The sequence below is a fragment of the Gorilla gorilla genome, chromosome 15, assembly GCF_029281585.2.
Source record: "Gorilla gorilla gorilla isolate KB3781 chromosome 15, NHGRI_mGorGor1-v2.1_pri, whole genome shotgun sequence".
Lineage (NCBI taxonomy): Eukaryota > Metazoa > Chordata > Mammalia > Primates > Hominidae > Gorilla > Gorilla gorilla.
This window is the reverse complement of record NC_073239.2, coordinates 95,129,625-95,151,297: the sequence shown is the minus strand read 5'-3', so window position 1 is coordinate 95,151,297 and position 21,673 is coordinate 95,129,625. Positions and strand designations below refer to the sequence as shown.

The 21,673-nt window shown below is 43.7% G+C and overlaps 1 protein-coding gene across 35 annotated transcripts in view; it reads right to left on the bottom strand.

The window, feature by feature from the left end:
- NRXN3 (neurexin 3) overlaps positions 1 to 21,673 on the bottom strand; it is a 1,705,132-nt gene that overhangs the window by 1,590,147 nt on the left and 93,312 nt on the right. For 31 of the 35 annotated variants that reach the window (XR_010130801.1, XR_010130802.1, XR_010130803.1 and 28 more), the window contains exon 3: positions 6,482 to 6,499. The exons of the other annotated variants lie outside the window; for them this stretch is intronic. Coding sequence is in view for 28 of the 31 variants with exons in the window: in XM_055361100.2 (XP_055217075.1) it covers positions 6,482 to 6,499 (18 nt within the window). In the remaining 3 variants the exon portion in view is untranslated. The remainder of the gene's footprint in view (positions 1 to 6,481; positions 6,500 to 21,673) is intronic. 35 annotated transcript variants of the gene reach the window in all.

Here is a 21,673-nt window from a genome sequence, read left to right as displayed (position 1 = left end):
TTGCTATTCCCCAAGGTAGCTCAGTCAGATGGTCTAAGCATACAGCCTCAGAATCAAAGAAGCCTGAAAGGTCATCTGATTCTAATCTATCAGGTTAAAGAAAAGAAGCCTATTGCCCAGAGAGGTTACATGACTTGCCCAAGGGGCGTACACCTCCTGGGAAAAGTGGCAGAACTACCAAGCAGAATTCCAGACCTGCATTTACATTCTGAAACTTACCATACCTGCTTCTGACCTTGGGCAAAGGATGCAATGTCTTGGAGCTCAAGGTTCTTCATCGGTGAAGTGGTAGGTGCCTGGCACACTGTGGGTTCTCTACAAAGTATTGGTCTCCTTTGCCCCTTTTTACCGGTTCCTAAGCCCCACTTGAGAACAATGGCTGGGATCTAAGTTTGAGGGACCTCTTAACTGGAAGCACAAAGGGCAGGACAGATGGGAGAGAATATGAGACAGGAGAGAACAGCAGGTGTGTTTGGGGAGGTTCTACAGCACTGCACAGGAGCATGCCTCAAGACAATTAGGGAGACCAAGACACAGCTACAACGGTGGGTTGATTTTCCGTTTTTAAAAAAACCTTTCTGAGCCAAAGTATTTTCATTTATAAAATGGAAACGTGCTTAAAGGATCAAATGGATAACTTATGTGAACCCCGAAAATCTGAGGTCTCAGTTAATTTAGAAAGTTTATTTTGCCAAAGTTGAGGACCCACTCTGACACAGCCTCAGGAAGTCAGCAGGACACGTACCCCAGGAGGTCCAGGCACAACTTAGTTTTATATATTTTAGGGAGACATGAGATATCAATCAATGTATGTAAGAAGTACATTGGTTAGGTCTGGAAAGGCGGGACAACTTGAAGCAAAGGCAAGAAGAGAGGAGGGGACTTCCAGGTCACAGAAAGGTGAGAGATGAAGGGTTGCATTCTTTTGAGTTTCTGATTAGCCTTTCCAATGGAGGCAATCAGATATGCATCTATCTCAGCGAGCAGAGGGGTGGCTTTGAATAGGAGGCAGGTTTCCCCTAAGCAGTTCCCAGCTTGACTTTTCCCTTTAGTGATCTGGGGGCCCCAAGATTTATTTTCCTTTCACATTTATACTAATAGCTATTTTATATATGGCTAACTATGTGCCAGGCACTGTTCTAACACAAGCTCAAAACAACTCCGTGAGGTAGGTTCTCTTATTGTCCCCATTTTGCAGATGAAAGAAGTGGAACCCCCACAAAGGTAAAGTAACTTGAATAGGTCACAGTGCCATGATAGAGACAGAGGTGGCAAACTTTTGTTTAATAAGGAGCCAGATCATAAACACTTTAGAGGCTCTGAGGCTCTATCACAACTATGCAACTCTGCCTGTGCAGCTCAAAAGTAGCCGAAGACAGGCCAGGTGAGGCGGCTCACACCTGTAATCCCAGCGCTTGGGGAGGCTGAGGCAGGTGGATCACAGGTGGTCAGGAGTTTGAGACCAGCCTGGCCAACATGGTGGAACCCCGTCTCTACTAAAAATACAAAAATTTGCTGGGCGTGGTGGCACACACCTGTAATCCTCGCTACTCGAGAGGCTGAGGCAGAGGTTGCAGTGAGCCGAGATTGCACCATTACATGCCAGCCTGGGTGACAAGAGCGAAACTCCATCTCAAAAAAAAAAAATGTTAGCCAGAGACAATGCATAAAGGAATAAAGGAATAGGTGTGGCTATGTTCCAAAAGAACATTACGAGCATGGAAATTCAAATTTCATAAAATTTTTGTCTTACAAATTGCTCATCTTCTGACTGTTCCCAGCCATTTAAAAATGTAAAACCCATTCTTAGCTTTCAAGCCATACAAAACCAGGCTGCAAGCTGGATTTGACCCTCAAGCTATAGTTTGCCAACTCCTGCTCCATCTTATGCTATCTTGCCTTACATCTACATGAAAGATGTAACATGTCAGACAGAGTGTGCCTGAACAGTGACCAGTGCAGACTAAGTGGTCAGTAAGTGTTCATTCTCGTTCCCTTCCCTAATCTCGTTCTCCTTCCTCCCCACAACCAGATCAGATATCTCATTCTGTGCCCAGCACAAGAGAGGAAGAGGAGGGCTTTCGCGAGGTGAACCGCAAGTTCTCAGTAAAGACAGCCTGTTGGTCCCAAATGGGAGGAGAGAGTGGGAATTTGAGCTCAGTGTGGCTCAAACTTTAATGAGTATACACCTAGAGGTCCTGATAAAATGCAGATTCTGATTCAGCAGGCCTGAGAATCTGCTGGTCGGTTCTGCAGGTCACCCTGTGAGCAACAAGCTTCAAGTGCATCCCCTCTGTGTCCACAAACAAAAGTCAGACTCGAGCTGTCTCCAAGCTTTGGGTTCAGGCTGGACTGAGTGGCTCCCTGGAGACAGGGCAAGGCCCAGGACACATAATCAGGTCCCCTCCCCAAGAACAGCCTGAGATGACTTACAATGGAGGAGGAACACAATACGGGGCGGAGATCAAGAGCGGGTAGGGGAAGGCTCCAGCAAAGGCGTCTGTTCCTTTGGCAACAGCAGACGGAGGCCTCCTGGGGGCCCAGCAGACAGGAGCCCCTCCCGCCATGCCTGCCAGGGCTCTGATGGACGGAAGCAGGAGGCCTATTTCCTCATCGGGCCTCTGAATAACTAGGGCACTTCCACAAGGTCACAGTTATTCATTTAAATTCCAGGTCTAATCAGCAGGCAGAGCCTGAGAAATTATCCCTTCTGAGGAGAGAGGCTGTCATTGGAGCACCATAAACAGCCCCTCCAGGCAGGAGGGAGAAGCACTGGGGGAGGGGAGAAGAAGAGTCTCACACCCAGAGGTCCCAGAATTGTTCCCTGGGCTCTAACCCACTACTCTTCCCTCTTCCTCACCTCCAAATGGCTTCCAGAGAGTTCTAGAACAGGCAAAAGGCAGGGGAAGGTTAAAGGCAGGGCAGAGATGCCCACCTCTGCCCTACAAGCAGCCCAGGAAGACCAGTGACAAATCCCAATGTACAAAAGCATGGGATAAGGCACCTGACAGGGGTCCCTGCCAGGCCACAAATGGGTAACATGGCCTTGGATAGGTCCCTTCCCTTCTTGGGCCTCAGTTTGCACTCCTTGGACAGGATACCCTTTAGGCTCCACCATGTCTTGGAACCCTACAAACTCAAAACTCCCCATGTGCTTGTGGCCATACTTCTTGTTCAATAGAGATTTTTGAGGTTAAGCTCTGTGCCATGTGCTGTGCAAAGAGCTGGGAATGCAGACAAAAATAGGACACAGCCTGGCCCACAGCTCTGTCGTGTGAAAGGCAGGGTCTGGAAGAACAAGAGCACAAGCTTTGGAGGCAGACAGATCTGGGATCCTGGCCTAGTCACTAGCAGGAGGTGACCTGGGCAAGTTACTGAAGCTCCCTGCAGCAGCTTTTCTCCATCTGTGCTGAGGATGGTAACACCAACCTGGAGGAGCTGACATGGAGGGTTAAGAGAAGGTCAGAGCTGGGCTCCTGGGCCCTCTTCAGCACCTGCCAAGTGCTTATTGTTACTGTTATTATTCTGAACCTCCTCCCCAAAGGTTACAAGCAGGGAATGTGGATTTCACCCCATGAAGTGGAAGAAAATGTGCCTGCCCCTTTTTCCTGGGTGCCCTGGGCTCTTGCTCCAAGTCCCTAACCTGTCTCTGGGACCTTGGGAAAGGTGTTGCCCACCAAGCCCCATCTCAGACTGCTTTATAGTAGGGTTACTTCTAACTCATCTCCTCCACATGTAAAATTAATCAATTAATCAATCATCCCTTTATAGTCTTCCAGCGGCCTCTGGGTAAATAGTTACGTTAGCTCATAAAATCCCCAACTTGACTTCCTGAGGGGAAGGAAAAAAAGAGTCAGAGAACTGCTGAAGGCTTCTTGTTTCAGAACCACAGCGCTGCTGGCTCCAGAATGCCTGGCAAGGGGCTCAGAGAGGCAGGAGGCCCCCAGTGACCTCAGCCAGGGCCGGGCACGCTCAGGCCACCTCCTGCCACGTCCAGGGCCACAAGTGAAGGGTCCAAACCAGTGATTTGCTTCAGGCTCAGAAACCACAAAAAAGCAAGGGGTTGGTGGGGCAACAAGATTGGTAATCAGCCCTTGACACTTCAAGGAAAGAATGAAGAGCACAAGATCTGAAATTAGGCTGCAATCTCCTCTTGGCCCTGCCACTCAACAGCTGGGTGACCGTCACACATCATTTAACTTCCCTGGGCCCCAACTTCCTCAGCACTGAAATGACACTCGGGCTACACACCTCAGAGGGATAACAGAACAAAATGAGACAACAGCCATGAAATTGAAATGGTGTGGGTCAGGCTGGTCATAGTTGCTGTTATCTGAGGAAGGGTATTCCTCAGACCCCTACCCCTTTGAAAGGATGGCAGAAGGCCTATGGGTCCACTGCATTTCACTCCACCATGTTATCTCACCCAGGACCAATATGGCGCCTGTGTGAGCACTAGAAAAAGATGCCCCTTTGCTCAGAGGCAGCCTCATGGGCACAAGCTTGGCAAGAGGAACACAGGTTGGATTCATACCCCCATTCACCCCCTTGGCTGGGAGACCCTATGCAGGGCCCAGCTCTATGTGGTGACCCCTGGTCACTTCTCTGCTGGGAACCAGAAAGAGAAGCCACCACGTGGCACTTTACAAACAAAACGAGGTGTTGGACTTACTCCCTCGCTTCCTTGAGGCTTCCCAGCAAATATCATCTTATCAGAGGGTACTTCCCTGACTACCTATTGTAAATTAGGGACTTCTCCTCTATCCTGCTTCAATTTTCTCCACAGCACTTCCCATCCACCCCCTGATACTATATATATGTAATATATACATAACATGCATATACATAACATGCATATACGTGTGTATATATGTATGCATATAAAGTATATGTATATATACATAGATATGTGTGTGTCTGCGTGTACATTTTAGATCATTGTCTGCCTCTGTCTAAAATAAAAGGTCCATGAGGGCACTGAATGTCTTCTGTTTTGTTCACTGTTTTGTCCCCATGGCCTAGAACAGTTCCTGGAACATAAATATTTGTTGAGTGAGTGATTGAACTAAAATATTATTAAATAGAAATAATAAACTTAATGGCATCTTCCTAGGAAATGCTGTCCTGGGCTTTGGTTCAAACACCAATTATTTTCAAAGGTAGGGAGCAGGCAGGAAGAAATGGAGAGAAACTCTCTGCATTAAGTAGAATAACTGTATTCTACTTTTATGTTGTGTAAGATCCCACACAGAACAATGATCAGAAGAACGCTACTTAAGTCTGGTTGATTATTTTAGACATTTAAGAACAATAAAAAGATAAATTCATTTGGAAAGAAGGCTGCTAATAAAGAAAATGTCAATTATCTCTAAGCAAAAACAAACAAATAAGCAATAGTCTCATTAGGAAATACTTACAAAATCTTTAATCACTGAGAATTTTCACTTACAGGTCCCAGCATGTTCCAATGGAGAGTGAGAAGTTCAAATCCCAGTACTACCACTGACAAGCTCTATGATCGTGGGCAAAACTGCTTAACCTAACAGGCCCTAAATTTCCTGTACATTAAAATGAATATAATGATACTTATCTTGTATTAATGCTATAAAAATTAAATGTTAAAAGGACGAAACAAGAAAACATGTGAAAACACCTGAAATGATGCTCCCTTCCTATTTGGTCAAGTTAATTAGTCTTTTTAACTCAAAGTTCTAGCCAGTTCAGAATAGTCTCCAAACCATTCTAAGTCATCTGATACTTATCCATAAATGCCTGCATCAGTTCACATGATTCTATGTATGTGTGTGTGCATATATATTTGTCTATACACACGCAATGCTTAAAACCAGGACTCTGGATGAAGACACACTTTAAAAAGAGAAATGCATAATTATTATAAAGGTGGTTCTTTAATTTTTCCATTGACAAAAACCATTTATTCAAATCATCCTGCTTTTTTTTCCACAGTGAGCATGTATTATTTACATAACCAGGAAAAACAATAAATATTGCTGATTTCATTGTGAAAAAGACATTTCTTAGAATAAAAAGAAAGAAACCTCCTTTCACCCACATCATATTTTCCATGCTACGTATGTCATATCTTCTGCTTTCAACCACATGAAGCTAGAGATGTGTGAAAGACAAAGCAAACGTTGTTCATTAAATTGGAGAATACATATCTAAGAACATCTTTACAAATACTTTCCCAAAAGTGTTCATTTTCTGAATCACCCAGAAATACTAATGAGAAGGAAGTGATTATATTAAGTATGAGAACCATATTCCTTTGGCTTTAAAATGGTTCTTCAAAACCAATACAAATCCATTAATTCAATGCATTTCTTCTTCTAAACCTAGATCAGTGAAAATGCAATATACTCAGAATTTTGTCTCTATAAAAGTCTCACTCAGACTCAAACCATGCACAATCTAGCAGAGGGGAAATTCCCACAGCAGCTGTGCAAACACAAAGACTCACCTGGATCTTGACTGACATCTGTGGCAGCATTTTCAAAGGGAGGGAAAGGGAGAGAGGAGAGAAAAGGGGAGAAAAAGGAAGAAGAGTGTTAGCAGCACACACACACACAATGCAATGTGCTCTTGCATGACTATCAAGTTCATGCAAGCCCCAGAGGTACTCAGCTTCTGAGCACTTAGTTCTACCTTCACCCAAAAACCACCCATGCAAGCCGAGGGGCCAAGCTCCCTTTTCACTTTGCATGTAGCAAGAGAGGTAAGCTTCACATCTGTCCGGAAAGACATCATCCTGGAATCAGATAGGGCTTCAAAGAGCCAAGCAGACTGGAATCCTGCAAGAATATTGGTTAAAATATTCTGGTTGATTTCTGCACACCGACACCAAAGCAAATCCTCCTCCTCCTCATCTTTGGATACCAAACACTGGACATGAAGTCAAGCAAGGTTTCCCAGCAGAGAGAAAAAGTAAAAATGAACCACTCCGTTGAGAAACAAAGCAAAAGAGGCATAAGAATTAAGAGCAAGTTACAGATTTATTCACCACATAGGACTGAAGGACATAAGGTCACAAAATATTTACAATTCCCCGCCTCCCCAGTATACCCAGTGACCACGCTTCATCACAGACAGCAGTGTGTGTGCATGAGATTGTGTGCGAGTAGATCATTCATCAAACAAATTGAAATCCTGCCTCCTACTTTAATTTTTTTCCTTGCTTTTCACCCTAACACTAATGACAGAAATTGCCATTTGAAATCACTTTTGACAACTACGAATAAACACCCAACCCTAGAAAGGTTGACATTTGAATTAAGCCAATGAACTTTCAGAAAATGAAGAATGGTTTGCTCCTATCAGCCCCATGAACAACATAATCTCCTCCTCCTTCCCTCAGATGTGAAATAGAATCGGGCTGGGGAAGCATAACCCAGAGCAGCCCAAGGCACTGTTAAAACCCCTAGACCCAACCTGAGAGGATATACCAGAGCAGAGTAGAAGGAACAAGGGGCTGCTTCAGGAAACAATGACCAACCTGGCAGTCTTGGACAGCTCACTTAGAATCACCGAATGGTGGATCTGGAGTAGCCATAGACACTAAGTACCTAGTTTAGTTCTTTTTTGTTAAGATGGAGGATGAAAAAGTAGAGAGACTTGTATAAGGTCACACAGCTACTTCAGGGGCAGAGACCAGAAAATATCCTAGGTCTCTTGCATACCACCCAGTCCACCATTCATTCAACTGAAGCCTAGGTCCCTCAAGAGCATACAGGACCTGAATTTGGTTTGCAGATTAAAGTGATCATGCTGAAGCCATGGGGAAGCTGGGTGAGCGTCTCCCACCTGCCCTATGAGTGGGTCATGGTTTATTCTCTGTGCCTCTAATTTGCTGCCTGAACAGGATGAGTAATGTTCTTCATGCCAACCAATAATGAAACACCTGCAATCAGATTTGTAAAGCTTCAGTGTGTCCTTAGGGCCCTTGCCCCAGGAAATCCAGGTGCTGACCAACTAAGCTGTGCCTCAGAATAAACATACCCATAGCAACAGCTGAGCACTTCTCTAGCCCCCACCCTGCCTCCCCTAGAAGCTGTATCTGCCCAAAGAAACTTCTAGAAAGCTCTGAATCATGCCTCAGCCACACCGCCCCTTCAGGTTTTCTAGTGTGTTAGATTTAGGGATGAATGGCAGGAAGAAGAGAAGAGGTAGAAAGTGAAAAAGTGTTGTATAAATAACTAGGCGGGGCCATTAACTGTTACTGATGGATTGCCTGGAATAGATGTTAAAATACCCCTTAATTAAACAGGATATCAAACTATTTACATGTGGCCAAGTTCTGTGGCAGAAGAATGTCAACACCATTGTTCATACAAATAGGCTCTTTGGGGACACCAAGTCACAGGGAGACAGAATTCCTTGGAACTCCAAAGGTTTTTCGATACTGGTTACTTGCCCATTTGGGGATGTGATTACAATCTTAAACTTCAGAGGCAGACAGGTCTGGGTTCAAATCCCAGCCTCTCTGTGGCCTTGGACCCATCATTTAACTTCTAAGAGTCATCTTCCTTGGCTATAAAATGAGAATGATATCAGAGCCTCCCTCATGGGGGTGTTATGAGAATTAAATGAGATTAAATGCTTGTAAAGCACTGAACTAAGTACAATGCTACATAACGTTAGTGACTCTGATTGTCATCACTTTGAATTACCACAGACGGAAATATCAAAAAATATTGACCAGATGGCTCACTGGAAACACCAAGAGATCACAGGAATGAAGCCAGTGATTTTGGTTCTACTTTTCTACTTATGAATAAGGACATCTGCTCCCGATCTCCCCTCCCTCTGGTTCTTTCCCACCCCATTCCTCAGTGTGAAGTGAGGGGGCGAACAGAAGCAAGGATCAAAACAAATTCCATCCTTATTTCTTTTGTTTTCCCTCCTCAAGTCTCAATTTGGCATAGTTCTAGTCTTGTATGTAAAAATACTGCACCTATTCTTGTCAAAGAGGGGCAACAATCCCACCAAAAACAAACAAATGAACAAAATCTTCTGGCTGGGGAACAAGGTCCAAGCTCAGTTCCTAGCTGTGGCACTGACCTGGAGGCAGGCCTGAGCATTATTCCAACTTTAGGAATAGAGACACATTATCACCTGGCCCCTGGCCCAAGAAGCAGTGAGTGACCTGAATCTCTGGACTCAATTCTGGTTGACAGAACAAAATGGCAAAGGTAAGAGGTAGACGAAGGAGGGGGATGGCTAGCAGGTAAGGATCAAAACCTTAGCAGTGTCTATCTGCCAGACTGTCTATCCAGCATCCCTTTCCTCTTCTTCTTGTAACAATCCTCAGCTGTTTTCTGGGGAACCCCCCCTTCCCAGGCTTAGCCCACGTGGTTTGCTAGAGGTGACCCCCACTCCCACTTGAGCTCCAAGGGTAGTAGTCATGTGACTCAGTCCAGGTCTTGAGAATATTCTATTTCCAATAATTGGCTCAGGAACAGACATATGACCCAAGCCCAACCAATGAGAGTCTTCCCAGAGAATTTTACTGGAATTATCAGGAAATTGGGTGCTTTCATTTCTCTAGAGCTGCCATATTCCATTTCTGTTACCATGTGAAGACAGCTTACCTAAAAATATGGGGAGCATAGAAGAAAACAGCTTTTCTTAATATGGGGATTAAGATGACCTAGAGCCAAATCCTAGCTCTACCCCCTCATCTAGAGGCAAGTGCCTTAGCTTCTCTGAGCCTCAAACTTATCATGTATAAATGGAGATACTAAAAGTATTTCTGCGAGTTTTATCAACGAAGATCATCTATTCACCATTCAATACATATTGGCCGAGCATCTATCATAGGCTGAACTCTGCTTTAAACATTGGAGATACAAGCAGTGAATGAAACAGACAATACTCTTGGGTTTTAATGGGAATAAAAACAGATACATAATGTCAAATAGTGATTGGAGCCATGAAGAAAGGAAAAGTAGAGTAAGTGCCAGCAGAGTATCCCCATTTTAGAGAAGGTAGTTAAAGAAGGTCTTTCTGAGGAAGTAGTATTTGAGCTGATACCTGAAGAAGGTGAGAAACACTCTTCTGTATACCTGACAAAGACTACTTAGGCAGGGGAATAGCAAATGCAAAAGATCTAGGCTGTACCTGTTCAGTTAGTTATTTCTACGTTATGATAGAAAAACCGAGGACTGGCTCACATTACTCCCACCTTCCTAGCTCTACCATTCACACACGTCCTCAGTAGGTAACAGGTACTCAAGAAATATTCAGGGGGAAAAAGTAACCCTGATGAAAACTAGCTCTGTCCCAGTTGCAGCCACCTCCCTTAGGATCTCCATGCTCTAAACAGTAGGAACAAAACAGGAAAGAAAGAATTGGAAACCCACTTCCATCTTTCACCCACTCTCTTCAGCATCACAACCAGGGAAGAAGGAAATTAGGGTATTCCTGCCTCCACTCTGAACCCCACGGACACTTACTGCATATTCAACAATAACTTCAGCCACAAGTGCATATGCTCAGCATGGTCATCCTCAAGTCCAAGGGAAACAATTTTCTGCAGTTTGGGGAACCTGGTTCTTCTAACCTGATACGGTTTTGCTGTGTCCCCATCCAAATCTCATCTTGAATTGTAGTTCCCGTAATCCCCACAAGTCATGGGAGGGACCCAGTGGGAGATAATTTAATCATGGGGGCAGTTACACTCATGCTGTTCTTGTGGTAGTGAATGAGTTCTCACAAGATCTGATGGTTTTATAAGGGACTTTTCCCCCTTTTGCTCAGCACTTCTCCTTCCTGCCACCATGTGAAGGACATGTTTGCTTCCCCTTCTGCCATGACTGTAAGTTTCCTGAGGCCTCCCCAGCCCTGCAGAACTGAGAGTCAATCAAACCTCTTTTCTTTATAAATTACCCAGTCTCAGGCATTCCTTCACAGAAGCATGAGAACAGACTAATACATAACCATTGGGAGGAAAAGAAAGGACCCATCATTCACCACTATTGCACTTGCAGAAGCTAGCTCAGCCGGGGTAGTCCTCCCACCTCACTCTTCATTTGTACTAGATCATTTGGACAGGTATGAGTCCAAGATTCTCCCGACTTGCTACTTCAACTCCCCCATGCCTCTGGAGGAGCTCTGGGTAGCATGGGACAGGCTGCACAGCCAGCCTCCTGTAGGCGAGTCCCAGTCAAACCTTCTGGGACCCCACCTGGTGAACTCTGCCTTGAGTCTGACCTATTTTCTAGGAGAGAAAATAGAATATAGATTTAAATGCAATGGCGCTCTGGAAAACTACAGGCCCAGCAGTATGAGAAAATAAAACAGCAGGAGGTAGCTGAAGAAGTGTGCTGGCACAGGGGAAAATGCCACCACCCCTAGATCAATCTTACCTGGTTTGTCAACTGCCTTTTCTTCTGCAATCTGCCCCCACTTTTTGTCTATTAAAAGTTGATACACACATACGTATACACACATATTTACCTATGTATTTCCTCTGGCCAGTCCTGGGGCTCTAGGCTGCTCCTCCATACACAGACCCCAGCTGGTCTAACAGGAGCATCCACAGGCAGAGGGAGCTGTATAGATGAGACCCTCGGAAATGGGGAGGCAGCAAGGCAAGGAGTCAGAAACACCTGCAGCTGCGTCCCTTCTGTGTCTGTCTGCCTTCCTTCTGTGTGACAAGAGGAAGGGTTTGGGGTTGATTTTTATAATACTCTTATCCTCTCATATATGAAGGTAATAAAATCACCAGCTGACATTGACTGAGGGCTGTCTATGTGCTAGGCACCGTTCGAAGTGCCTCACAACAACCCGATGAGGTAGGAACTATTACCACACTCATTTTACAGATAAGGAAACTGAGGCTCAGAAAGCTTAGGTAACTGGCCAAAAGTCACACAGCCTGTGGAGCCAGAACCTGAATCCTGGACATCCAGCTGTGGATTCCCCTTTCTGTCACTTACCATTCTGGCAGTATCAGCCCATCAGAGGGTGAACGTGAGGACAAAATGGGATAAAAGCAATATTAATCCTAATAAAGCTCATATTTATTAAGCATTCTCTGTGTGCTGTTATACAGGCTGGGGTCTGTGTATGGGGAAGCAGCACTGGGCCCCAGGACTGGCCTGAGGAAATATCTATGCAAATATGCGTGTATACATATGTGTATATTGATTTTTTTAGTAGACAAAATGTGGGGGTAAATTGCAGAAGAAAAGACAGTTTACAGCCAGATAAGATTGATTTAAGGGAGTTGGCATCCTCCCCTAGGTCATATGCATCATCTTATTTAATCTTCATTAAAACCCTAACAGGTAGAAACATTATTCATCCTATTTTACAGATAAGGAAACTAAGACCTAGAGAGGATGCACTATGATTATACCTCTCAGACTCAGCAGCACATCAGGTAAGGGTCAAACTATATTTTTGAATGTAAGAGCAAACCAGGACAGAAACCATCTAACCCATGGAGCTACAAATTAGGTATGAGAATATTGGGCATCTCATGGAAGTAAGAAAAAGGTATTGCAAGGGACAGAGGAAAGGGGTAAAATGCAGTAATGCCGTAGGCCTGAGCAACTGGAGCCCCTGCCCTGGGCTATATGTTTTAGAGGGGGCCCATTCTGTTCCTTCTGCAGCCACATCCCAGCCCAGGAACTGAACAGTCCACAGGTCAAATAGATGTTTCCACCTAGAGCCAGCAATACTTGCCCCACCCTTATAGAATATGCTCTGGTACCCAGAATTCCTCGCCCAGTTGCTCCAAATCTAGATGGGCCTCTTCCCAGGGTCCATTCTCTCAAAGCAGACCAACCTACGGGTATGTGCACTCTAGTGTCAAAAAGTGGCCAAGAAGAAGCTGTCTGCAGGAGTTGTGGGCTTCTACAGGCTGGGGCGTCACATAAACGTGCATGAGGGCCTTCCTGGTGCTAGCAAAGAGAGAAGGGAGGCTGGCCACTGGCCTCCATGTATAGTCTTGCCTCAGGCCCTCAGATAGCAGGGCAGGCCTTCTGCTAAGGATTACACTGAGCCATAACATTAGAAGAAAAAAAAAAAAGGCAAAGACTGCACCTCCCCAGTGGCCTATTGACTCCTGCCCCCAGGAAAGATGAGCATAGATGCCCCCAGGAAAGATGCCCCCAGGAAAGATGAAGAAGAAGGTTCTCCCTTCTTCTTCAAGAACAGACACAGAAACAATTTTTTCAGTTAAGAACTAAAGCAAACTTCCAGCAGTGAGGAGGTTGTTTCTTTCGTTCTAGGGCTCTTTCTGGCTCTCAGTGTCTGAGCTCTTCAAACACAGGAAGAGTTGTCTCCATAAAAGGCCAGGTGGTGTTAGCTTTATCCCCGACATAAGGGTCCATTCATCTACCGTCATAGAGGACTGAGCCCCAGAGCCCTGGTGCTGTTTGCTTTTGTTCTTTGATGCTAATAACTCCAGATTGCAAGACGGAGCATCAGTAGCAGCTATATCAGGCACCAGTCAGCCTGGGCAGGCAGCGGCCAGGAGGGGAAGAGGAAGGACCAAGGTAGACATTTCTGTGGGCCAGGTCACTGCTGTACTCAAACACCTTCAGGGGCTCTCACATACTTGCAGTGGCTCTGGCTTGAGGAACCAGGGTTTGACAGTTGCGAGAAGAGGCAACCTGGTTGTTACAGATACAATCAGAGATCAGTGCAGACAGCCCTTTTTTTTTTTTTTTTTTTTTTTTTAATGCTTTAGAAGTTTTGAGAACAGGCATGGGAGTAAGGTAGCCTGGGTTTGAATCCCAGCTTTGCCACTTGTCACTTAAAATATTTTTGGCAAATTTCTTAGGTTCATGGTCCTCTTCTGCCACATGGGAATAATGGTAGTAAAGTCAGTTCTGCCAGAAGCATGTATGCAATCCTAAAAGTCATTTTGCTGTGCAAAATCATACAGTAAAAATCACAGAGCTTAACTGGAAAGATGAAGTTGGGATGCAACACCTATAAACTTCATCAGTGACACATAATAGAGGAAGCAGTTCTATACATGTTAAATCACTAAGAAGTACGTAAGTACTACAATAAATATGGCACTTTTAACAGACCTGAAGTTTGTCTGTGAAAATGGGAAGCTTATGAATCATTGTAAAGTGTAGGAGGAGGATCTCCTGGAATTGGACACAAAGTTGAAACATCATTTGTGGGGTGGGACTCATAACACACACGGTAGCTGAAGTTGCTGGTACAAGTTTGAGATGTGTGCACTTTGAGTGTTCCTACACAGCTTGCTTCTGCTGGCTGCAGTTTTCTGCCTTCACCTAGTGTTTCTTATGGACAAAATCATGCATAATCAAAAGCGAAATTATTATGCTCAAAATGTTCCCTAATACATCAATTGCATTAGAACAAATTTGCATTTTCAAAACAAGTGTTATAACAGAACTGATTGTCCCTAATTTATATGACTATTGTGAGGATTAAGTGAAATAATCCATATAAAGTTGTTCAGCACAATGCCAGGCACATAGTAAACATTCAAGAAACTTATTGAAATTATTACTGTTTCTGCTGGCTTGTTGACACATCTCTTGTAAACTGAAAATGACAAGTTGAGCTTCTATTGACCTGTTTAAGCCTTGCAAACAAAAGGCATTTCCAGCCAAATAATATTTCCCAGCCTTAGGCCATGAGGTTGGCACCTGCAGTAGTCTCCCACATGACAGGGTGAGGGCCTTGGGAAAGTCCTCATAGCAGATGGGCACTGCCAGGAAACAGGATCCATATATCAACTTCCTAGGGAAAAAAACGGATGCTGTCCTTCTCACACTGCAGCACGACCCACCAGGGAAAGGAATACACATCTGCATCTCAGAGGACACCAGGAAATCAAAACAGAAACTGGCCTAAATGAGATGTCCCATCATCTGGTAGGAGAGAGAAAAGTGTATCACAGGAGGAGAGAGAAATCTGTCCATTCCTATGTTGGAAAACACTCTAGACACAGACATCTCCAATTTCTCTGCCCCCACCATAGATAGCATAGAGGTTAAGAGGCAGGTTCTAGAGTCAGGTAGACTTGGATGACAATCCTGGCTCTTGCACACATGAGCTCAGGCATGTTAGCCAATCTCTTCGAGCCCTAACCTCCCCATCGGTAAAATGGGGACAGTCTACTTGCCTGGTAGGACTGATGTAAGCATTATAAAGAACTAATGTATGCAAAAGCACTTAGCAAGGTGTCTGGCACAAAAGAAGTAGTCATCGAGGCTGGCAATCACAATTATTGCATTACTTGACCCCAGTGATTTCCTTGAGACAGAGGATCTGCCCTCTTTCAAAGAATTCCCTACTCTCTGGAAAGACTCCGACTTCCCAGGGTTTAGGCCAATAGGATGAATGTTCTAGGAGAAGCAGGTGGATCTTCCAGGGTTTCAGTGGAGGTGAGTTCTGCAAACTTTTCAATTCAATACAAAATAAAGTGTCTTAGAAGAGGAGGCATACTATAGCTGCTCTGTAGGGGATGCTGATACAGGGTGTGGGAAAGAAACCTCAGTTTGGAGTCAGAAGCCCTGGTGCTAGTTTTGTTTTCCCAGTTTTTTTGAATTGTGATAAAATACACATAACATGAAACGTACCATCATAACCATCTTTAAGTGTACAGTTCAGTAGTATTAAGTACATTCGTAATGTTGTACAACCACCACCATTGTCCACTTCCACACTTTCCATCTTGCAAAATTGTAACTCTATACCTATTAAAACTAATTCCCTTTACCCCCTCCCCCTGGCCCCTGAAAACTACCAATGTACTTTCAATGTCTATGAACTTGACAATTCTAGGTACCCCATATAAGTGGAATCACACAGTGTTTGTCTTTTTATGACTGGCTTATTCCACTTAGCATAATGTCCTCATGGTTCATTCATGTTGTAGCATGTGTCAGAATTTTCTTCCTTTTTAAGGCTGAATAATATTCCATTGTGTATACAGTCCACATTTTAGTTACAGAAGCCCTGGCTTTGAGGCCTGACTTTCCAGCTTCCTACCAGCTGTGTGACTTTTGCCAACTGAGCCTCTGTGAGCTTCATTTTCCATATCCCCAGCTACTGGGAATAATGACAGTAAGTACATGACCAGGTTGCTGTGAGGTTTGAACGAGGCCACAAATATGTAAGTGCTTTGTAAACAACAGAGTGCTATATCATTCATTTATTCACTCCAGAAATACTAACGAGGGGCAATTCCTTGTTAGCCAATATGCTAGATCTTAGTGTCAAAAAAAGGTTTTAGTGGGATCCCTATTCACAATAACATCATAAAAGAAATGTGAAAAACATGACCCAGAAGACAGTGCAGCAGGGATTATTATCTATTATAATCCCTAACATTTACTGAGTGCTTCATGTATACCAGGCCCCTGCAACTGTAGTGTATGTAAATAACCTCATTTAATCCTACTGATGTAGATACTGTTGTTATCCCACTTAACAGACAAGGAAACTAAGGCTCAGGGAAGTTAATATCCCCCAAGTTCAGGCATCTCATAAATAATAGCCAGGATGTGAACTCCGATTTCTCTGACTCCAAACTCGTTTTCCTTCCCACGGTACCATACTTCCATCCACAAATATTTCTTCCCTTACTGGTCTCACCACCCAAATCTATCATCCTCTGGGACACCAGGATAAATTTCAAGAAATCAGTGTGTGCTCGCTGAGACCACTGGAAAGTATGGAAGGAACTGATGGTCATTAAGTATTTTAGAGTATAATGTGTATTGTTGTATGTACAACGTCCAATGCTGCATGGGATCTCAGGAGCCATATTTCAGAGAAAGGATTAAAAGCTGGGGTAGCACATCCGAAACTAAATTCCATAAAAACACAACATCACAACATCCAGCAAGATGTGAACAGTTGTTCTTTGAAACAAAACAAAACAAAACAAAACAAAACGGTGGTCCAGTAAATTTAGAACACACCAAGTTTGTTTTTTAATATCCCAAGTCTTCAGAAGATTTCATCTACACTAAGATACACTGTGGAGTCCAAGAGGAGATATAGTCCAGGGGGGATATATGTTTTTAGATCACTGAAAATTCCCCCTCAATCCCCCCATTAAACATCTAGTAACATCTCACAGAACACAGTTTGAGAAGGGCTGGCTTTGGGATTCTCAGAAAAGCTGGGAAGGTTTACAATTTACCACAAGCCTTTATCCTCACCCTTTTTTTGTTCTCATCGTGAGCCTTTGTGTCTGGTTCTATTCAAAATAGCTAACATTTATTGACCAGGTGCTACATGCCAGACACTGACTTAGGCACTGGAGACTCAAAAAGATGGCTCTGCATTGCTGTTAGTCACCAATCTTATGAACCAAGAGACGATGTAAACATGATAGTGTGGTCCTACATGGTCTTCTATTATCATACTTAGCACTAATGGGGGATTTAGAGTTGACAGAGAACGCTTCAAAGTCTTTGATTGGAGAAACCTCAAAGTGCCCCCATAGGATGGACAGCAACAACTGAGTGGAGAGAAATCTTTTATTTTCTTAAGAGACAGTGTCTTGTTGTCACCCAAGCTAGAGTATAGCTGCATGATCAAGTGGACCTCCCAGCTCAACCTAAGTAACTGGGACTAAAGGCACATGCCACCATGCCTGGCTAACATTTTTTTTTATCTTTTGGTACAGAGAGGGGTCTCACTTTGTTGCCCAGGCTGTTCTTAAATTCCTGGCCTCAAGCAATCCTCCCACATCAGCTTCCCAAAGTGCTGGCATTACAGATGTGAGACACTGTACCTAGCTGAGGAATTTTTTGTAAAGACATTTCACCATATGGGCCCATGGGCAGATGGACACCTCTGAGGGCTGGGCTCACTGAGAGGTATGTAGAAAGTTTTGAGCTCAAATGCCAATATTGCTATTCATTAAGTGACCTTGGATAAGTCCCTTAAACTTCATCTATAAATTGGGAGTCATTGTATCAATTCCAGGGTTGTCAAGCTTATCAAAAGAAGCAATTGTATATAAAATGCCTAATGACCTGCCTGACACCATGCTCAGCACATACTAATTCCCTGTTCTTTGATTGTTGACATCCTGGAATACTGTGTTAAGAAAGAGTTTGAAGCTACACATGGGCCTGGGATAGAAAGAACTTTATGGTTGATTAGCACAGTTTGCAATGAACTTGAGAAGGAAGGGGTAACATAGTGGCTCAAGACAGCATTCAACTGAATGCCTCCCAATGGATCCTTGCCCTGACAGAATGAGTTTCTAGTGACCTGGGGAACCCCAGAAGAAAGTCAGTAGCCCTATTAGAAGACTCTCTTGCTTCTAAGCCCCTTGGCAGCTTTTCAGCTTTCCTTTGTACCCCTCCATTTCTCCCATTAAAAAAAAAATAAGCAAGGTTGATTTCTTCTTCTTTGTAAAGTAAGGAGGTGTTGTAAAGCTCTGGACCTAAAAGAATCTTTTTTTGAATCTGAGGCCCATGCATATTGCCTACTAATGAGTACCAGTCCCATTCTGAAGGCTCAGCAGGAGTCTGCAGAGGCCCTTCCAGAGGGAGCTCAGAAACCCAGAAAAGGAGACATTCTGCTTCCAAGAAACACAGAGATTAGGCTGGGCTTGGTGGCTCATGCTTGTAATCCCAGTACTTTGGGAGGCCAAGGTGGGCAGATCATGAGGTCAGGAGATCAAGACCAACCTGGCCAACAAGGTGAAACCCTGTCTCTACTAAAAATACAAAAATTAGCTGGGCGTGGTGGTACATGCCTGTAATCTCAGCTACTCAGGAGGCTGAGGTGGAAGAATCGCTTGAACCAGGGAGTCAGAGGTTGCAGTGAGGCGAGATCACGCCACTGCACTCCAGCCTGGCGACAGAGTGAGACTCCATCTCAAAAAAAAAAAAGAAAGAAACACAGATTAAGTAAGAGGAGAGAGAGTCCCTAAAAAGCATTTCGATTTCACATTCACATATTAATAATATGCATTGTGAATTATAATTAGAATTATTATTAATCACTATTTTTATCTTATAATTTCTGTTGTACTCTAAAGACAGTTTAAAACAGTAAAAACAAAAAACGGAGGTGTTTCTCAGATTGTTTCAGAGATAACAGAGAAAAAACAGAGAATTTGAAAAGTGGAAGAGTCTTAGGACTTCAAGTAAGGTCCATTCCTTTCATTGTACAGGTTCATTTCATTGACATATATTCATTTCACATTATCTATGTCCCAGGGATGGTGCTAGGCACTGGGGTGATGGCAGATGAACAAGACAGACACAGGTCTTGCAGTCTTGGAACTTAGAGTCTAGCCAGGAAGATGGGCCACAAATAATCAGACAAGCAATTAATTAATTATCATTGTGATCAGTGCTGTAGAGTTGTCCAGGACACTTTTAGGCACAGAAGATGAAACACAGATCCAAGAGAGAGGAATTAACAGGTACACTCAGCTGGACAATTTTGGAGCTGAAATCAGAATTGAGGTCATCTGCATCCCAGGTCATTGCTTTCCCCACTGTGCCTCTGCTGGGGTACTGGTACCCTGGACTGGGGGTCTGGGAGAAGAATCCAACATTAAGAGTATGGTGAGAGCAAGCACTGGATTTAGAGGTGGTTTCAGTTCCAAAAGTCACTAGTTCATTGAATGACCTTGAACTCTTTGTGCCAGTATTTCTTCTATATTAAATAGAAGAATATATTTTAGGGGGCTGATACTCAAATGAGATAATGTATATAAAAATGCTTTAAAAATATAAAATGCCATACAAATGTGTTTTATTCCTAACTCTTAATATATCATCTGTCTCGTCACCTCATCAGTGTCCTCTCCCCTCTCCACAACTCTAGCAGGCACCAGGATGCCACCTACCACCACTGGTTTTGGGTAACTTAACAAAAACCTATTAAGTCTAACCTACTTCTACCTCCCCTAGTTCATTCCTCTCTACACACTTTTAAACAGGTGCACCTTGAAAAAAAATTGTAAAGCAAACATACAGGATTCTCTACTCCTGCCCCTGACCTACAACTTCCCAATAAAGAAAAGACTCAGTGCCAACCTATCACCAAAAGCTTGTGTTTATAAATGCAATAAAATATTTTTAGTATTCAGAAAAAGAGTATGGCAGTGGCAACTGGGAAAGAAAACCAAGTAGCCAAATTTCTGCAGCTTTTGTAGAGAAACAACAGTGTGAACTTGGAGATTTATCTCTAAGCCCAGACACTCACTCATGCATTTTAGCAGTGGGAAATGGTTTTAACTATCACACAGTGGGGTCTTCAAACACTAGAGCCTTCAACCATCAAGACAACAAAGACGAGAGAGGGAAGCCCCCGCAACAGGAATTAGAAAGGGCAGAGATGGGTGGTATAGACCCACTACACTGGCTGAGCTCTAATCTATCTGCTGTACTTTGCTTTGGAATTAATCAAACAAATCCCCTGATAAATCTAAGGCCATTATTAGACAACACTAATATCCCCCTTAGAGTAATCCAGACAAATACATTCAGAGAGAGGGGAGTCCCAAGTGGCTGCAAAACAGACCACTTTCATGCTCACACATATCCACACAAGAACATGTGCACGGGCACTGCTCCCCACCCCCTCACCCCCAGATGTCTGCTCCCAACAGCACCATCAGTTTCTGCCCTGCTGGCTTCAGGAAAGGGGAATGAACCGAAGGATAGAAGAACAGGGCCCAGATTCCCTCCCCTCCCCAACTCTGCCACTGACCTAATTTTCCACAAGAGAGGATTTTTCCTTTTTGGTCCTGCTTATTTGTAAATCATGCCACCCCACTGCACACACAGCTTAAGGCGGACCTAGCTAGGAAGCATGGAGAAGTCAAGAGGCTTGGAACTGTGGCCCCAGCTGCCATTTCTTGGGGAGGCTGGGTCAGTGGAAATTCTGTTAGCTCAGCAGAGGGGTTGGGAAGCAGAAGCTAGAAGGAGGAAGGCACAAGGTCAAGCTCATCCCAATTTTACATCCTTACTCTGCCCCTCACTGAACAAGAGGGGCTGTATATTCTATAGTGACCCAACAGATATCTGCTGCCCACTTTATGTATGACCTCGGGTAAGTTTCTTAATCCTTCTGAGTGGCTGGTCTCTATAAACAACACAGGCTATTTTGGTCCTGACGTTTTGACTTCATGAATATGTTTTGGACACATTCCTGAGAAACTATTAGGAAAGGGACTGACGTTAGTTGTAGGAAAAAGATTTGGTTTTTCAAACTGCAAAAACTGACCCGGAAAAAAATTAGACCTGTCAGGAAAACACACACAAACACACACACACACACACACACACAATAGAACTGACAGCAGCTAAAAATGCGCATGGTGAAATTTGTTATTAACTAAAAAATTGAAGGAAGGATCAAACATTCTTGACAAAATTTAGACCTGCAAATCTGATGTGAGAAAATTGGATGTGGTAGAAATAATGGCCACAAAAGAACATTCACAATAGTAGAAGCCGTGTCGGTAAAATTTGATAGGCACACGAAAAATAACTTATTGATGAATCAAATCTTCACTATAGAATACATATGGAGCAGAATTGATCTTGTTAAAAATAATTCAGTAAGATAAAACTGAATTGAAAAAATAAGGAATGGTTTAACTGTGCTGAAGAAAAAATGAATCGAGGAATTATATGACCCCCGTACTGTTTGCTTCTGAAAAATACTCTGT